Below are 20,158 nucleotides of genomic sequence, written 5' to 3'. Positions count from 1 at the left end.
TTTTCAGATTCTGAGGGCACCAGTGTCCCACACCACCTCAGATGTGCTAGGGGGGCTCACGTTGTCTTTTCCAAGTTCTTTACACAGAAAGAAACGGGGACTGAAACCTGGCGGTCCAGTGGTTAAGACTCCACGCTTCCACTGCAGGGGCGTGGGTTTGAGCCCTGGTGAGGGAACTGAGATCTGAGTTCTAATTGATCCAATGTTCCAGATCAACCTAGTGTTGATGCTAGTTAGCCAGAGCATGGCAGCCACCGCTTTTGAAAGCTAACTCCCCCTGCAGTGTCTATTGCTAATGGGATTCCTCAGTTGTTAACTAACTATCCCCAGAATGTAAATAAAAACAATTGATACCTCCCTCATGTCTGTGCAAGGACATCATAGAAATATGGTCACTCAGGACATTGGAACATCTGGCTTTTCTAGGTGAGTGTTTCTTCTCCACCTGCCCAGTCACCTGCCCAGTGGATCCACGTGCAGGCATTGAGGTGAGTTGAGTACATTCTGTGGACCAGACACAGCACTGAGGCTGAGGCTACAACAAGGAACTAATCCTGCCTCATGGGGTTTACAATCCAGAGTGGAGGAGGGGGAGATACCGTAAATGATGGTTCAATACGGCCCTTCACGAAATTTTAGGACAAGAATCTGGAGCTACTGATGTGACTCGAAAGCATCCACGTGGGGCACAAGCACTAAGGAAGCCCTCCGAGTGCAGCACAGTCACCTCAAATGGTACCACTGCTCCCTGGGGAACGGCGGCCACCCATGTGCCGAGACAGGCAGAAGCTGGGCCTGGGGATGTGGCATCCGTGACCGCCCCCCGCCCCCCCCCAGCTCCACCCCTGTGCGGGACAGTTACACAGCACAGGGACAAAAGGGACAACGAAGCTCAGGAAAAAGGATTTCAAAAGCCTCCAGTTCCAGCTCCCAGTCACGGTCGGAAACCCAGGGCTCCTGCATCACTGGGTGGTCATGTGAGTCAACACAGAAAGTCCTCGGGACAATGCCTTGCAAACTGTCCGCGTCCAGTGAAGGCTACCCATTAATGGCATTGTTCTCACTGTTTCCATATCAGGAACATTTTAAAACAACAAAGACGTTTCTTTCTTGCTCCTTTCCCAGCTGGGAGTTGAGGAGAAAAGGCAAGCATTTGTGCAGAATCTTGTGCCCCCGAACGCCCCTCACAGTGTGCCCGGCATCGTCTGTCCCACTCAGACCTCAGGACCATCTACAACCCAAAGGGTCCCTTTTCATTCCCCGGTGTGGGGCTGATCTCTGGTACTGATACACCCTCACTCCCCCCGGCTCAGCAGATCCCACAGAAAATGTGTTCAGAGGCCCAGCTTTAAAATGAAATACTCTGGGGCATATTTATTAGTTGAAGCCAAAAATTAAAATCTCTCTGTACCGAGGAACTTAGGTAAAATTTACTTAAGAAAGGAGGCTGACGTTGCCGTCCTTGATAAATAATGTCATTACGGAAGACGAGAGGAAGCATTTAAAGAATTTTTAAAAGCCCTTATCTCTGAAAGTTTGCTCGCTACCCTTTAGTCCAGGATCTACTACCAAAAGAGGAGATGAGTGGCCAGGAGATGACTGGGTTAGGAGCACGGCTGTGGTGTCAGGTAGACGTGGGGGTGAATCCCAGCTTTGTCCCCTGCTAGCTGTGTGACGGTGGGTGAGTTACTGAACCTCTCTGAGCCTGGATCCACAGCTCTAAAACAGGAACAGTAATAATACCACCTGCCTTGGTGCGATTGTTGTGAGGGTTAAATGAGATGCTGCAGCTCAGGTGTGACACTCGGTGCCATTCAGCACAGGGGTGACCACGGTTGCTATTCAGCGTACACAGTGGTCTAGGCAGAAGGAGGACTGGGACCCCCACCTCCTCTAGCTCAGAAATGCCCCAAGGGACCCACCTCATATGAGCAGAGAGGGATGGCCCTTGGGAGGGAATGGGGGCTTCTCTGTGAAGACAGCGTCCCTCAGAGGAACATAATGTACTCATTTGTTCATTTACTCAATGTTTGTACACCTACTGTGTGCCAGCACAAAGGAGAGAATCATGAATTACATACAGATTATTCCAACAAAGATTTCACAGACTTGAGGAAATGAATCCAAGTATTCTGTGAGCCAGCGTGATGAGAGGTGAGCACGGAGTATTATGGGAGCTCACAGAGCCTAACCCGGCCCAGGTGGAAGGAGAGAAGGGTAACTGTCAGGAAAGGCTTTCTCAAGGAGAGATCTGAGCGGAATCCTGAAGATTGGGTAGGAGCTGAGTTAGCCTGAGAAGGAAGAGGAGTGGAGACAGGGTTCCAAGGCAGGAGGAACAGTGCCTGGCTCCCAGGGGACTCAGAACCCCATAGAGTATCAGATGTCAGCCAGGAGAGCATCCTGTATTGGGTGCCTACTGTGTACATACATTAAGTCATCAAGCTCTCAGAACAAGCTACAAAATAGATACTATTTCCTCCATTACAGAGGAGGAAGCTAAGGCTCAGAAAGATGAATAACTTGCTCAAGGTGGCCCCGCAGACGACAGTCAGGGCTCTGGTCTTCACTTTCAGGTCCATGTGACCGCAGCCCATTATCTTTCCCACAAAGCCTGCCGCCACTGTCCATCTTTCTATTTTTTAAAATAGCTTTATTGAGTTCATAATTTGCATACCGAAAAATTCACCGATTGTACATGTATAATTCAATGATTTCTCATTCATTCATAACATTCTGCAGCATCACCTCTATCCAGTTTTAGAGCATTTTAACTACCAAAAAACATCCTCAAGCCCATTTTCAGCCTATCCTAGTACTCATTCTCAGCTCCAGGCCACCACTAATCTGCTTTCTCTTTCTGAAAATTTACCTTTTCTGGATTTCTTATATAAGTTGTATCTTACATAGTCTTTTGAGTCTGGCCTTTTTCACTAGACTATAATGCTTTTGGAGTTCATTGATGCTGTAGCAGGTATCAGTGTTTTACATTCCAACCTGCAATAATGTATTAATATGAGGGTTCCAGTTTCTCCACATCCTTATCAACAATTGATATTTTCTTTTTTATAATAGCTATTCTGATGGGAGTGTAATGTTATCTCATCATGTGTTAAATTTGCATTTCCCTAATGACTAATGATGCTGAGCACATTTTCACGTGCTTATTAGCTATTCATATGTCTTCTTTGGTAAAATGACTATAGAGTCTTTTGCCCATTTTTAAAAAAATTAATTAATTTATTTATTTTTGGCTGCATTGGGTCTTCATTGATGCGCATGAGCTTTCTCTAGTTGTGGTGAGCGGGGGCTACTCTTTGTTGTGGTGTACGGGCGTCTCACTGTGGTGGCTTCTCTTGTTGTGGAGCATGGGCTCTAGGTGCACAGGCTTCAGTAGTTGTGGCTCGAGGGCTCTAGAGCACAGGCTCAGTAGCTGTGGCGCATGGGCTTAGTTGCTCCGCGACATGTGGGATCTTCCCGGACCAGGGCTTGAACCCATGTCCTCTGCATTGGCAAGCGGATTCTTAACCACTGTGCCACCAGGAAAGTCCCTTTAGCCCATTTTTAAATTGGGTTGTTTTTCTTTTTATTGTTGAGTTATAAGAGTTATTTGCATATTCAGGATACAAGTCCCTAATTAGATATACGTTTTGTAAAAATTTTCTCCCAGTCTGTGCCTAGATATTTCATTTTCATTATGTCCAAAGCACCAAAGTTTTAATGAAGTCTAACTTATCATTTTTTTTATTCTTGTATGACTCATGCTTTTGGTGTCAGGTCTAAGAAGACTTTGCTTAAACCAAGTTCACAAAGATAATTTCCTCTGTTTTCTTCTAGAAATGTAATGATTTTAACACAAACTTAAATCTATGTCCCATTTGAGTTGAATTTGGTATCTGTCGAGAGGTAAGGCTATAAGCTTTTTGGTTTTACTTTTGCAGATGAATTCTCAGTTTTCCAAGCACCATTCATTGTAAAGACTAATCCTCTCCCCCTTTAATTATCTTGACACCTTCTTTTCTGATATAGGTATTTAAAGTTATAATTTTCCCTCTAACAGCTGCTTTAGCTGCATCCCATAAATTTTGAAATGTTGATTTTTTTTGTTTCATTTAGTTTAAAATATTTTTACTTTCCCCTGTGATACTTTCTTTGAACCATGAGTTATATAGAAGTGCTTTGTTTGTTTTCCACATATTTATGGCTTTTTCAGATTTCTTTCTGTTGTAAACGTGTCATAGTCAGACACCATACTTCTTATAATTTCTGTCTTTTCAATTTATTGTTAGACCTGTTTTGTTGACCAGACTATATGCTATCCTGAATAACATTTCCCATCATTTTAACCTATTCATGTCTTTGAATCTAAGCTGTGTCTCTTGTAGACAGCAGGTAGGTTGGTCTTGCTTTTGTATTCAGCCTGACAGTTTGTTTCACTTAAATGCAATGTTTAGTGCATTCATATCTAATGTATTTATTGATATATTTGAATTATGTCTCACATTTTGCCAGCCTCATGCCTTTTTTGCTTTTCTGTTCCTCCTTTATTGCCTTCTTTGGGGTTAAATAAAAAATTTTAGTATATCACTTTAATTCCTCTTTGAAAATTTTTTTCTTTTTGTTGGCTCTAGGGATTACAATATACACCCTAACTTATCACAGTCTACTTCAAAATAGTATTAATTTCAGTAAAATATAAAAACTTGAGACCAATATAGCTTCATTTCCTCCTCCTCCTTTTTGCTATTATTGTGTATATATTGTGTGTATATATGTTATAAATGCAACAACACATTGTTGTATTTACTGCTTTACACAATCTTATGTATTTTAGAAAAGTTAAGAGAAGAATGAGAAAACGTATTTAAAGTCTCTATATTTACCTACATATTTACCATTTTTATCATTGTTTATTTCTTCCTGTAGATTCAAGTTATGATCTGGTGTCATTTCCTTTCAGTCTGAAGGACTTGTTTTAGTATTTATTGTAAAGGAGGTTCTCTAGCAACTATTCTCTGAGTATTTGTTTACCTGTAAATGTTATTATTTCACCTTCATTTTTCTACCCAGTTTTGCTGGATAGAATTTTTTGTTGACAGGTTTTTCTTTCATTCAGCACTTTAACTATGTCATCCAACTGCATTCCTCCCTCTATTGTTTCTAACTAGAAGTCAGCCACTAATTGTTTTGTTATTCCCTTGCATGTGATAAGTTATTTTTTCTCTTGCTGCTTTCATGATTTTCCCTTTGTCTTTGCCTTTCAATAATTTAATTATGGTGCCTAGGTGTGGATCTCTTTGAGCTTCTTGGATTTGTAGATTAATGTTTTTACACCAAATTTGAGGAGCTTTCCATCGGTATTTCTTCAAATATTTTTTCTGCCCTTTTCTATCTCTCCTCTCCTCTGGGACTCCCATTACAGTTATGTTAGTATGCTTGATGTTGTATCACTGGTCAATGAGGCTCTGTTCACTTATTTTTCAATTTTTAAATTTTCCTTTCTCTGCTCATATTGGAGCATTTCTATTGGTCTAGCTTCAAGTTCACTGATTCTTTCTTCCACCATCTCAGATCTATTGTTGAGTCCTTCAGTGGATTTTTATGTCAGTTATTGTACTTACAAATCCAGAATTCCCGTTAAAAATTAATTTCTATCTCTTTACTGAGTTTCCCTATTTGTTGTATCAATGTCTTCGTATTTTTCTTTCATTCTTTAAACTGGTTTCCTTTAGTTCTTTTGACATGTTTATTACAGCTGCTATGAAGTCTTTGGCAGCTAAATCCGACATCTAGGGACACTCAGAGACCACTTCTATTGACTTCTTTTTTCCTGAGTATGGATCACACTTTCTTATTTCTTTTCATTTCTCACAATTTTTTTGGTTGAATGCTGGACATTTTAGATAACATATAGCAGTAACTGGATTCTGACTCTTCCCTCTTGAGAGTTTTTGTTTTTGTTTGTTTAGTAATTTGCTTGGACTGAATCTGTGAAGTGTGTTTCCCGTGAAATTTATGATAAATGATGTTTCTTCTCAGCTTTTCCTTATTTTTAAACCTGCCTCCTAGAGGTCAGCCCTGTGTCTGTATTGCTTATTGTTCAGCCACATATTGGCCAGAAATTGTTTTCAAACACGTCGAGCCAATAAAGGTTCTACTTTCTGCTGATGGATCTGTGTGTAGGCTGATGAGCCTGTTCAAACCTCAAGTACCATCATATTTTACTTTCCACCTTTCTCTCTTGCTTCCCCAAGGGCCAGGGAGGTGTGGGTAGCTTGGGTCTGCTCCAGTCTCTGTTTGCACATGTGCAGAACCTCCTTTCAACTTGGGATATGCAGAGAGCTCATCAAGCCCCCAGTAGCTGTAACACCTCTTGGTACTCCCTGTTTAATCCCCTGCTAATCCATTAGTCCCTTTATTGCTCCAAACACAACTCCAGGCTAACAGAACCACTGCCCCCACCCACACTCACACACACTTTGCTTGCCACCGATGTCATCACTTTAATTGACAATGCTCCAAGTCAAGTGAGTCTGCTCTGGCGACAGCAACCCCACTCTGGTTAGACAACCCACCAGCAGAGCTGGATTAGGGTGGAAGCAGCCCCAGACAAGCATGTCACAGGCTCACTCTGTTCTTACACAGAGTTCAGTACTTTTCATGAATGAACACTTATCTGTTTGCTGTGGGCCTTTGGTGGATTTTCTATAGCACCGAAATGGTTGTTTTTGACAATTTTGTCCACCTCTTCAGTTGCTATTGAAGAGATTTGTCATTCACCTCATTCCACCATGCCAGAAGTGAATTTCTCCTAGACTTGGAAAAACCCTGCACACACAGCCTTGACCACCACTCCCCCAGGGAACTTCACCCCAGCCCAGCATCCAGAATTCCCTCTTCAGGCTTCCCGGACAATACATTAACTCTTGTGTATTTTTTTAAGACTTAGAGGAAATGTTACTCAATCTCTCCTAATTGTCCTAGATTATTAACTGTGCCCTTCTCTTTCCATGCACAGCCCCTTACTGGTAATGTGGACTCCCCATGAACTAGTCAAAATGTAGCCCACAGTCCTTTTACATGTTTGTTTCTTCCTCAAAACCAAGATCTCCTTGAATTCAAGGGTGAAGTCTCCTCAAGGGTGGAGGTCAGGCCTTAAGTCGTGTGTTCCCCCAGTCCCTATCCCAGAGCATGGCTCTTAGTAGGAGCTAAGTAAGTGTTTATTGAAATAACACAGGAGTAATTTAATGAACAGTAGCTCAAACGGTACAACAATCCATTAATGTGTTTATTGTTTCACTGGGAACTGAAATGATTCATCTCTTGTTTGTTCTAGACAATATTTGAACACAATCTTTTGGCCAAGTTAATATTAATTCAGGTTTATCCATTTCATTACACCAGTGGCTGTATAAATAAGTCACTGATGGATGCAGAGAACAACAGCAGTAGACAACAGCAGGCTCCCCTGGAGGGTAAGTCATCTTTCTCCTCTTGGGGACACTGAGGGTCCACATGGGTAGGCATTTTATTGCTCTTTTGCTATGGTTCAAGTAGCATCTGCCTTAGTCCACAGCAGATGCTATTTCAGTAGCCATGAAAAAGGTCACCAGTGGTGGCAGTGACGGTGCAGAGAGGTGGGCCCTGTACCCAGAGCTGAGCTGGTTACTGTAGGAAAATAAGGAAGGGAGGACATGGCCCTGCCCTAAAGAGGTGAAACTTGAACGCAAACTCAGGTCATGGTTCTCTTCTTCTCCTTTCCCATCCGTGGGGCCAGAAATCCACCATTGGTGCCCCCTTCAGATGCAAGGCCTGACTTTTGGTCTCAGTCAATCATGGGGGCACTTATGGGGGCAGAGAGGGTTTTTGCCCTGACAGTGGGTGAGGGACCATAGGTGTGAGCACAGGGAGGGCTTAAGCGAGGTGACCAGGATTTCCTGAGATGATCTTTGCCAGGCCCTTGATTCAGCTGATGTCCAAGTCACCTGAGCACCACCTGAGCTTTACTTTAGAAATCATGCTGGCAGCTCTAGAGCCAGATCTGGCTGGGCTGAATCTGGGCCAGCTGCTGCTAGCAAGGTGCTTTTGGCAAGATTTAATTTCCATGTAAAAATCTGGATTTCTAGATGCTTCAGAAACAAAAAAAATCCGGCACCACTGACCCAGCACTGCCACTAATCATAGCTGGAGCTGAGTGACACCTGCTTCTTCAGCTTAGCCACAATGACCCATTTTCCACAGTCCCCAGCACACCTTATTGCATTATACTGGCTGTCTTTCCACGTGGGTATTTCTGGCCAGATCTCTGCAGGTGTTTGAATCTGCAATCTGTGCTCTCTCTCTCCTCTTGTTTCTTTCCTTTCCACACTTTTCAGGATTTTTGTCACGAGCCCTGTATTAAAAAAAAAAAAAAAAGAAGAGCAAGCAAAAAAGATAAAAGAAACCCCAGTGTGGATGGAGAAGACCCACTTGCAGCATAGGCTAGGGGCAGAGCGGAATCCCCGTTAATCAGGTCATGTACCTTTAATTTGTCTGAAGTCATGTTCCAGAATACTCATTAGACTTTCCTTGTTAGACTTAGCTAGGATCCTTCAATTAAGGACAAATAGCAACCCCACCCAGGTGAACTGCACCCAGATAAGAATAAGCCTTTTTCAATCCCCTCAGCATTGAGAGCACATTCCATAGAATATTCACCTGTATACCTCTTCCTTCCAATAACAGCTCTGGATTGTTGCAGAAATGTCCCACAGGAAAATACATCTGGTGCTGTCTCTGGTCCTCATCCTCTGTGGCCTTTTTAATAGCATCTTCTGTGAAAAGCAACAAGACTCCCAACAGAATATCAAATTAAAGAAAATTCCATCTCTCTCCCAGAAGACGGAAGCTGACTATAAGGCGTTTGCCCAAGAATTGTTCAGGGCTTTGATAATTGAGGATCCCAGAAAGAATATCATCTTCTCCCCTGTGGCCATCTCCATCGCCCTGGCCACCCTCTCCCTGGGGGTCAAATCCACAACACACACCAACCTCATTGAGGACCTGGGACTTGACCTCAGAAAAATCCAAGTGTTGGACAAGGACAAGCATCTTGTCCAGAAGTGGCATGAGCTAGTGAAGCAAGAGCAACTGAAGCACAAGGACATTCTCTTTATTGATAACAACAGGAAGATCAACCAGATGTTTCTGCAGGAGATAGAGAGAGTACATGAAGTGGACATCCAGACGATTGACTTTAAAGATACAGAAAAAACCAAGAAGGCCATCAACCACTATGTGGCTGAAAAGATACATAAGAAAGTCAAAGACTTAATCACCCGCCTGGACCCTCAGACTGTCCTATGTCTTGTCAACTATGTTTTCTTCAAAGGTGAGGTTTATTAAATGCATGAATTCCCATTTGGGGTAAACTTTGCCCTTGTGTTTCCTAAAAGATTTAAGTCAGGAAAAAAATTTTTGTCAGTATATCCCATTTCCCAGAAACCAGTAGACCCAAAACTTTTTAAATTGACTTTGATATCATTGTGTTGTCTAGCATTTTTCAGTATTTCTCCTCTTAATCTTCTCAGTCATCTTGTTTGCCGTGCTTAAGATATTTTGGAGTAAAAAGGCAATGACTCTTGCTGGTAAAAAAGGGAAAAAGAAATCTTTTTGCAGAGGCAAGAGCATTGGCTAATTCACTTGTTTTGTAAGGTCAGATCAGCGTGAGATGAGATGCTTTTCAAAGTTGTGTCCATTGTTGAATTCAGGATCACGCACCAGGTGTCTAAAAGAGCAGTTTAAATTCCTGGTCACAGATCTTGATGTTGCCCTTGTTTCTTCAGGTGGGCTCAGAGTTACCGCTCACTGGCATCTATTTATACCCTCTTCCTCCACTTAGCATTACCAGTCTCCTTCCTCCATGGACTCTCAGCCAATGACCTTGCCTCCTGCCCGAATGGGGACAAGAAAGCAGTTCTGACAGGATGTCCTCCATGTGCTGCCCAAGGCTCACACACCTCTCCTCTCACTCACCCCTCTGGTCACAGTGAAGGAGTGCTTGTCCCCTCCCCTTCCTCAAGGCAGGTCCCCATCCGTCTTCCTTGCCCAAGGACTCCCTCCACTTTCCTCTTACCCCATAGCTCATGCCTCTTTTGTCTCCTTTGCTGGTTTCTCCTCTTCTGACTTCTAAAACTGTCTCCTGCCTCACCTGAGCTCACGACCTCAAACACCATCTGTACTCTGACTATTCCCCGCACTCTAGATGCAGCCTGGACCACCTCTTCTGAGATCCAGACTCTAATACTCATCTGCCTACTGACATCTCTTTGGGGATGTTTCACAGACCCTTGAACACAATCCCCCCATTCACTCCCAGCATCTGCTCGCCTCAGAGAATCACAATGCCATTCACCCACTTTCTCCTGACAAAACCTCCCCTCCAGCCTCCAGATTCAAGAACACAGTAAGTCCTATGGATTCTGCCTGCAGAACTGATCTGGAATGTGTTCACTTCTCACCATCTGGTCTACCACCTTTGTAGCCAAGGCCACCACTATCTCTTGCCTAGATGACTTGCCCCAGCTGTCTAATTACTATGTTTCCATTCGTGCCTGCCTCCAATCCCTTCTCCATTAAAAGACCAGCACAATTTTCTTAAAACATACATCACATCATTGCCCCATCTGAAGCCCTTCCATAGTGTCCTGATGCACTTGGCATGCAATCCCACCCAGACCCAGCTGTGCGTGCTTTGAGCCCTGCTGACCCCTCCAGTGTCTCCCCATCACTACCCCTCTCATTGTTATGCTTTGCCCACAAAGACCTTCCCTTCTTCCTTAAATGCATCCTGCTTTTTCCTGTCTTAGTCCATGATGTTCCTTCCCTAGGAATGTTCTCCCTCCCCTTCTTTGCCAGATGGAGCACCCTCTTCTTTTACGCCTCAGCCTCAATGCTCCCTCCTCAAGAAGGCCTTCCCTGGCCTTTCAGAGGAAGTGCTTCCATGCTAGCACTCTTCTCCTTACTTGCATCTTTCCTAATGCTCATTACACTTTTAACCATTTACAGTGGTGGATTGCTTTTCTCTCTGTATCCCCCTTAGAAAGTAAACTCCATGAGGACACAGGTCCTCTGTTTTATTCACTGCTATAACCTCAGTACTTAGTATGGTACCTGGCACATTTTTTGAGCTCAAGAAATTTCAGATTTGAATGAGTCAATTAATGGATAAACTGCTGTGGATTAAACATGGTTCCTACCAGGACATGAAGATTGTTTGTTCTTTACATGATAAGTGAAGGAAATGCTCATAAAACAATGCTTCCCAGCACAGGATGCTTGCTCAGGCTACTGGGACCATTATTCATATTTGGACTCACAGTTCCAAACTAGGTGCCTAGGACATAGAAAGTGCTCCACAAATGATCTTGGAGGGGTCATGTCTCTGGATGCTTCAGAGAACTCTCGGGCATGATTCCCTCTTAAAAGCTTTCCAAAAGCTTTATCTATATCACACTTTAGAAGGCAAGTCATAAAAACAGAACAGAGAGGACCATAAGCCTGGCTAACACTTGCAGAGATTTTCCAGACCAAACTAGATGGCCGTCACTCTGGGTGACAGGTGCATTTTTTAACTGGTGTGTACCTTGAATCTTTTTTTAAATCCACTGGGGAAGTACATTAGTTAAAGTAGGATTTCACACAGTGGTGTGCAAGTATGTGCAGGTGTGTGTCTTTCTGATGAAAAGCTTCCCTCCTGGAATAAGTTACATAAATTTTAAACAGATTTCTTTACCATAGGACTTCTTTGAACTCTTAATACACTCAAATGCAGTGAGAGTTTTCAAAGGAGGGTTGCTGTGATCAATGTTTCCTAAATTATTTGATGACAGAATCCTTTCTTGGTGTTATAGTTCCAGAGGCAGGTATTTTGGTAAACATCCTTTGAGAAATACAGATTTAAAGAAATTCTATGGTGAATATCTTTGAAAATCACGTGTTAGCTTTTCTTTCCTTTGCACCAGTCTAGAATTTTAAATATTCTGTTCACTATGGTCAAGGTATCACCAAAAATAGACTGTTTCCTTCCCAAGCTGATGACCTCTGGGTTCCCCAAACCTGGGGGTGGTGATGATTTTCTGCCAGATCACTCTTTGACTTTTTCCTTCCTGATTCCCCCAGGCATTTGGGAAAGAGCTTTTAAGACCGACCTCAAGCAGAAGGAGGACTTCTTTGTGAATGAAAACACCAAAGTGCAGGTGGACATGATGAGGAAGACAGAACGGATGATTTACAGCCACTCAGAGGAGCTGCTTGCTACGATGGTTAAGATGCCTTACAAAGGAAATGTGTCCATCATTCTCGTGCTCCCAGATGTAGGACAATTCCACTTTGCTCTAAGAGAGATAACTGCTAAGCGAGCTAGACTTCAGAAAGCCAGTGACTTCAGGTATCCTGTTCTGGAGGAACATTCTAGATTCCCATTGCATTTTTGCTCAGCCCTCACTTCCTCTATGTAAAAGCCTTATTGGTGGGGGGGAGTTTGGGATCTGGTTATTTCCTAGCATATTTGTAGAAAATGAAACAAGCCAAAAAGAAAGAATAGCAGCCTGAGTCCCCTTACCAGCCAGAAGCCCCTTAACTGTTAGTTATGGTTCTTTTTGTCACATGTACAGTATCAGAAACCCACTTCATACAAGCTCAGGATGGGTAAAGAGAGGAATTTATTGGAAAGATACATGGGAATTTCACAGAACCCCAGGGAATAAACACAGCCAGGTCTCATGAGGGATTGGAGCAAGGGACAACAAGGGCACCCAGAACCCCATCTCTCTTGGTGTCACTAGTCCTTGCTTCTAAACTCTCTAGCTCAGCAAACCAACTTTTCACACACATGTTAGCCCGTGATCCACTCACCCAAAAAATATTTTCTGAGCACTTATTGTATGCGAGAAATTGCTTGGTGCTGGGAATATAATGGTTAGCCAAACATTTCCCTACTATCGTGGAATTTTCAGTCTGGTGGAAGAGGTAGAAAGTCAACTAACAAATACACAATTTCAAATTGTAGTAAAAGCTAAGGAGATAATGAGTGGGGTGACATCAGCGAATTCCATTGTGAAGTATTAATTAGGGCTCTTAATTAGTTATGAGGGTCAGGGAAGGAGCCTAAGCAGGTAAATTCCAAGCTGAGACCACTGTAGACAGGCATGGCTCTCTTTCATTCAATCAAATGCTCCACCCCACACTAAACTGAGTATCTTTCGATTCCTGCTGCATATTCCTGGAAGGGAGCATTGAACTAACCCAGCTTGGGTATGATATTCACCAAGGTCCCATCAAATGTGGATAAATTAAATAGTGAACTCATGATTTTCAATGGCCCACTGATCTGAGAGGCAGGGGTGGGGGGACAGTCTTCAGGCAATAAATGTGTAGATTGGGAAGAAATCTCTCAACAGCATTTACTCCTACAGTTGAGGGCCACAGCAGAGGGGGTCTGCCATCTTCTGCCATGGTTGTGCCTACCACAGCATTCCTGGTTGGGACAGAGGGGGTACAGCAGTAGAGAGACCCAACTGAACAGGTTGCTAGCCAATCAGAAGCTCAACACCACACTGACATAGTCTAAAAGTTTGGGTGGGAAGGCTGACGCTATGCATTCTGATATTCTCCCTTAGTCATAGAGTTGCTGGTCTATAGAGGGAAGAGTCCTCCTCTCTGTTCGAAAGCTTATCATCCAGGCTGGAGCTTCCTATCCTGTGAAAACTCCCTCTACTCTACCTGCAGCACGGGGACCTCATGCCCTCCATCTCCCTCACCACATTTAGGGTCACTGCCCCATTTAAACCCCTGCTTCCAGAAGAAGGATTGGAAGGACTCAGGGCTGGATGCTCTTGGTCTGACCCTCATCTTCTCTTGCATAGAGAGCCTGTGAAGGGAATCATTTGAATAGCAAGGTCTATTTTGAGTAAGTGGTTTGCTTGGAAATTCAACATTGCAGCTCATACCCCAGCATCTTTCATCTCCCCCCAAGTCAGCACTTCAGAACAAACACTTCTGTTACCTTTTCACTCGGAAGAGGTCTTTCAGCCTAAGCAAGGTGCTTCCCCTAGACCCCAGGAGAGGGACATTGCTCAGCTTCCTTGTTGTTTTCATTCTCAACAGATTGGTGCACTTAGTTTTGCCCAAGTTCAAGATCTCCTCCAAGATAGACTTAAAACATCTGCTTCCCAAGATTGACATCAAAGATAAGCCTACTACAACAGCGGCCACCCAGAGCATCAAAAAGAAGGCTTCTCTATCTGTTTTGGAGGTGAGTGGGGCAAGTTCTAGAGTCTCTGTTTTATCCACCACAGTCCTGATTGAGAAACATTTTTTTAATACAGCAGTGATAGCTCTTATCTGACTGGGTCCCTGGGCTTTGGGGGTTCTTTCATCATTCAGTCACTCAAAAGGAATTGCATCAAGCACTAAGACACTGAGGGTGAAGTCGTGAGCCAGCCAGACAACATCTTACTCTAACAGCCGTTCCATTCTATTGACGGGGTAGACAGTGAGCACGGCAACAGGCAGATATGTATTAAGTCCACCAGTGATACTTCCTGTGAAGAAAGGAAAGCAGAGAACCTGGGAGCAGCACACGGGGGTGCAGTGAGCAGGCTTGAGAAGGCCTGGGCTGGCCTTTATGCCAAGGCCTGAATGAAGGGCGGGAGAGAGAAGGGGGCAAATACCTGGGGACGTGTGTCCCAGACAAAGAGAGCAAGTGTATCCTAAGGGAATGGGAACTTGAAATTTTTGAGGAACCCCAAGAAGGCCCAGGCAGTTAGAGCGCTGAGTAAGATGGAGCCTGGTAGGAGATGAGGGCAGAAATCAGGCAGGGCCAGGCCATGTAGGTGTCCCAGGCCCTGGACAGGATGGGGGTTTATTCTGACTGACATGGGAGACCACCGAGGCTGACATGAGCTGACATATGTTTTACAAAAGACCACTTTTTGCCATGCGGAGAACAGGCAATGGCCCTGGAGGAAGAGGGGGACCCATTAGGAAGCTTGGCGGGTAACCCAGGTGAGAGGTGATGGAGGATGGATGGGACCTTCGAGAGAGGGTTAGCTGTGGTGAGAAGGCTCTGTGTGCCTTTTGAAGACAGAGCTGGGGAGCAGGGAGGGAAGAGTCGGGTTTGTAAGCTGGAGCCTGGGAAACGAGGGAGCCAATGCCTGAGGCAGGAAAGATGGAGCAGGAGTGGTTTGGGGGAGCAGAGGGAGACTGGCTCTCTAAACTTGAGGTGCCAGTTAGACATCCAGATGCCGGGGAACATTTATTTATGAGATAATTTTACCCATCCCGGTGGGCACAGGGGCTGCCCTCCAATGACTCCACCAAGGTCACTAACTGGCTGGCTGCTTTGTGGCCACCATAGGGGCCAGGGTACTTTGAGGACTTTGCCCAGGACATAAATAGCAAACACAGTCTCTCCCCATGATACAGCACCTGACAAATTACAAAGCACTTTTTCATGGTTTCTCTTGCTCGAGTCTCCCAATGACCTTGGGAGTCGGGACAGGGCAGGGGTCCTGTTCTTTAATTGGGAAATGATGAACCTGTCACTCACAGACATTGGATGGAGTTCCCAGGTTTGGGACCCCGAGGGGATGCCGTGCTTCCCATGGCCCAGTGGGTGTAAGCACTACTTACCATGTCCATTTCAAACAGAACCCACCTGGCAGGTGTGCCCTGAGTGCTGGTTGTTGGGCTGGGTTTGAGAGATGTTGAATCCATCACCAGTAATGCAAGCAATGTCATGGCCACATTCCCCAGCAGGGCCTCTTGCAGATCAGGGAGGCCAACCTGCATGTTCTGGCACAAGCACTTTCACACGGAGGTTAAATTGTCCTTACATGGATGGAGACAAGAAAAACTAGCCCCTAATAGTTTTTATCACAACCTTCTTGAAAGTGTTGGAAATGACTATCTCTCAGTCGTTCTATGGGATTTTTTTCTAAGCCTACAGACCACCCAGCCTTCCTTGGTGTTTTATTCCCCTTTCCTCCCTTTTAAACATGTTAACACCTTGAGCTGTCTGCCCTGCGCTGAAAAAGTCTGAACTCAACAATTACCAACCCTAGTATCAACCCCACTCGGGGACGTCTGGCCTTCAATGGTGAACCCAGCTGCTGGGAGCTGAGGGTGGTTTTCTAGGAATGGAAGTCAGCTTTCCTCCACCTGCCATCGGCCATGGAGGGAAGCTGCCTCCCTGATCTTGACCACAGGAGATTGTTGGGCACACCGCCCCAGCTTGTTCTCCAGCCAGCCAGGTGAGTTCACTCCCAGAGCTGAGAGGGAAACTGTCTCTCCCAGGCCGTGCATCAAGCTGAGATAGAGGTGAGCGAGCATGGCTCAGTCACGGATGCAGCCAAGGACGCGGACGTGTGGAAGGTCCCCGTGGACACGAAGGAGGTCCCTGTGGTCGTGAAGTTCAATAGACCCTTCTTGCTGTTTGTGGAGGATCAGATGACTCAAAGAGACCTCTTTGTGGGCAAAGTCTTAAACCCCAAAACTGAGTAGAGGGGCCAGGCTGTGCTGCGCAGGAACTTAGCTGGTCATGAATAAAATGAATACAATTCACCACCCTGTGCATCAAAATGCTGAGACTGAGAAGTGTGGTCTGGGAATGGAGTGGGGAGGGCCACTGCTGGTCTTCTGTCCAAGAACAGAGCAGGATAAGAAGCAGGTTGGGGGCCTGCCAGAGACATTTGGCTGGGACACCTTCTGTCCTGGAAGAAGGCTGACATAGGCAGGGAAGCAATTCTGAGGGGGTGAGCAGGTGCGGGGGAGCTGTTTCCATCGGTGACTGTCTCATCAGCCTTGCTTCCTGTCCAGCTGGCAATCAGAGCCTGTCGTCTCATCTGTACAAGAGGAGCTGTACTAACTCCCCCAGGCAGCTCCGGGCAGAGGCAGGTCCCACAGCAGAGAGGAGGCTGGGAAGAGGGTTGGTACCCACAGACACCTCGGTGGGCTTCCATGTGTTCACCCAGCTCCAAGGGGAAATGGGGATACCTGGAGAAGCAGAGAATCCCAGATATGTTGGCAGCGGCTTCTCTGCCCCATGCTCTAGTCTCTTTTCATCTTTACAACAGCTCTCTATGAGGGAGTTATTACTGCCCCCTACTGGAAAGGAAGTAAAACTGATGAGGGGAAAACAGGAGTGTGTGTGTGTGTGTGTGTGTGTGTGTGTGTGTGTTTGAGAGGCTGGGACTTGGGAACTAGTTGGCTGGCCATGACTTGCCTTGGACATATGGGAGGGATCATGGAATCTGATGGAAACCAGACATTTGACAAGGGAAGTCAGATCCAGAGGCCATGGGCACAGCTGGCAAAGACACTGGCCAAACAGGCTGACACAAGAGTGATACCCAAGAGACGGAACCTTGCCTGGGTGGGCTAGTTCAGAGCAGCAACTGCAGCAGACTAGGACAGAGGGTGAAATAAAACTCTTCTGGTAGAGAGCCCAGGCTCAGTGCTGAAAACACAAGGCCAGGAATGAGACTGGAGGCAGGGGGGGACTGACTGCAGAGCCATGCGATGACATGACCAAGCCAGAGCTACCTGGGGGGCCACAATTAGACCCAGGAGCCTTGGACTGGATGAGAAGAGGGCTGGTCACCCCAAACCACAGAAGTCCCTCTGTGGTGGGGTTTAGGACACAACCCAAGTATTCTCTTCTGGGTACGATGTGACCCTGAAGGAACTCCATCCACTACCAAAGGAGTCACTTCAGGGCTAAAACTTTCATTCCTTTAACAAGGATGCTCAAACGCCCAAGAAAAGAGCTTGTCACTTTCATCACCACTTACAACCCAAGCTCCAAGAAAGAAGAGGCCTGGGGATGGGCCACAAGAGCAGCTTGGAGAAGTAGCTCAATAAGGAAGCTAACTCGAGAGAGGAACAGTAAAATAGATTGTTCTAGAAAATGTGCAGGAAGTGAGTCAACAGCATAACCAGAGGGAGGAAGGGCTAGATATCCATGCTGGTGTATGGCTTATCTCCAAGCAGATCCACGGCAGAAGCAGAGGGGGAAGGTGCTCGTGAGGATGTTGGGGGCCTGGACCCATTTAGTAGAGAGTATTCATGGAGGATATTGAGGGTCCAGTGTCCCACATGCTAAAGGGAGGTAGGCAGTGGCACGTGAACCAAGAAGATTATTGGCACATACAGGAAAAAGCCCAGGAAACGACTGAGAAGCAGTAGGCACCCAGGTCAACTCTACAGACTTAACAAAGCCCATCTGCCCAAACTCATGGTGAGCTGTGCCATCTCACAAACTTTGGTGCCACAAATGTGGTGCCTTCACTAGAGGCCAGGGTAGGCTTTTTTTTTATGACTGCAGCAGTGAGCTGGAGTGATTCCAAGGTTGATGGTGAGAGAAGTTTACTTTCATATGTGTAAGGGCACATTTTCCTGCCCCTTGACTCTGAGATTGGACACACAGGTGAGGTGTCTGTGCACCAAGGTCAAAGGTTTGCACCCCAGGAAGGAAACCAAGCAACCCAAGGACGTGGTACTCAATCCCCTTTCCTACTAACACATGACATGTGTGATGGTTAGTTTTAGGTGTCAACTTGCCTGGGCCACAGTGCCCACATATGTGGTCGAACATTCTTCTGGATGTTTTGGTGAGGGTGTTTTGGGGGATGATGGACATTTAAATTGGTGGACTTTGGGTAAAGCAGACTGCCTTCTATAAGTTGAAGGCCTTAATAGAACAAAGAGTGACCTCCCCTGAACAAGAAGGGATTCTACCAGCAGGCAGCCTTTGGACTTGACCTGCAACATCCAATCTTCTTGGGTCTCCAAGCTGATAGGCTACTCTGTAGATTTTGGACTTGCCATCCTCCATAATCACGTGTGTGAACCAGTTCCTTAAAATCTCTCTCTCTCTCTCTCTCTCTCTCTCTCTCTCTCTCTCCTTGCTCTGGGCCAGGCACTGCATAAACGTTGCCCATGTACAAACGTTTCATTCCCACCACAGCTCTGTGAGGGTCTCTACTGTGGAGGGGTCTGTAATAGATTCCAAAATGTGAGTCTCCTGGGATTGTTTCTTCTTCCCTAGCGCGTGACACATGGTTGTAAAGCGCCAAGTAATTTATGTGCAAGCCAAGAGTGAACTGGATTCCTCTTAAGTGAGAAAGGAACTCTGGCCGTGTACTTCAATTTTTTTGTTTATTCATACTGCAAATGTGTCTTTATAAAACACCCAGAAAGTTCTCGGCACTGTTCTAGACCCAGGGGTAGCGTCTCAAACATCAGTGGGTGTACCAGACTCCATCAGTGCCTGGCCAAAGTGTCCTTGGCTTTCACCTTTCCAGCACACACCAGTTGGGTCCTACTGTGAGTACCTTCTGCTCTCCAAGTGGGGCTTTAACACACCAGACGGGCCAGAGGTACCTCCAGCCCCACCCTATCATAGCATCAGATTCAGTATCCTAGGAGCCTTTATGTTTTAAAAGTGCCTTTTGATTGGAACCACTGTGCCAACCTGAATGAGCTTTTATTTTGCTTTACGTGTACAATTAAATAATTCTACTTTTTAACAATGTTTTATTGTTTTGTGTTAAAAATAAAATGCATGCTCTTTTTGAGAAATTAAGAGAAGACAAAAATCTACAAAGAACATAAAAGTTACCCAATTCCATCACCAAAAGACTCACTCATAAAAAATATTCATTTAGTTCCACGCTTGGTTCTAGATCTTAGGTAAACAAAAATCAATGATCCCACTTTACAAAGCTTTTGATATGGCGGGAGAGAAAATTTTGCTCTATTCTCTGAATTTCCTTCCAGTCTTTTTTTTTTTCCTGTACATGGATCATATTTATTTAAAGCATCAGTAAAATACCGGAACGGTTTATCGTTGTAGTGAAGGCCTCAGCTGGGGGGTCAGGTCTGTCTTCTGAGGATGGCCCCACCACCCACTTAGTGAGCGGACGAGTTACTGACCTCACTGGGCCTCAGCTTCCCATTTGTAAAGTAGAGAGAATCATGCCTCTCGCATTTTTTCCCCAGTTTTATTGAGAAATAATTGACATCCATCACTGTATAAGTTAAAGGTATACAGCATGATGGTTTGATTTACAGATACTGTGAAATGATCATCACAGTAGGTATAGTTAACTTTTCACATTAC

At 45.1% G+C, this 20,158-nt stretch overlaps 1 protein-coding gene across 1 annotated transcript; it reads left to right on the top strand.

Moving 5' to 3' along the window:
* Positions 1 to 8,739: 8,739 nt before the first annotated feature.
* Positions 8,740 to 16,539, top strand: LOC308614115 (uteroferrin-associated basic protein 2-like; the record flags this gene model as incomplete). Its single annotated transcript, XM_081228308.1, has 4 exons — positions 8,740 to 9,367; positions 12,157 to 12,424; positions 14,143 to 14,290; positions 16,333 to 16,539. The coding sequence occupies 4 exons, from the start codon at positions 8,740 to 8,742 to the stop codon at positions 16,537 to 16,539; spliced, it is 1,251 nt and encodes a 416-aa protein (XP_081084434.1).
* Positions 16,540 to 20,158: the final 3,619 nt, after the last annotated feature.

This window comes from Mesoplodon bidens (assembly GCF_964165515.1).
Source record: "Mesoplodon bidens genome assembly, chromosome: 3".
Lineage (NCBI taxonomy): Eukaryota > Metazoa > Chordata > Mammalia > Artiodactyla > Ziphiidae > Mesoplodon > Mesoplodon bidens.
The sequence above is the reverse complement of the archived record's forward strand: the minus strand, read 5'-3'. Positions and strand labels throughout refer to the sequence as shown.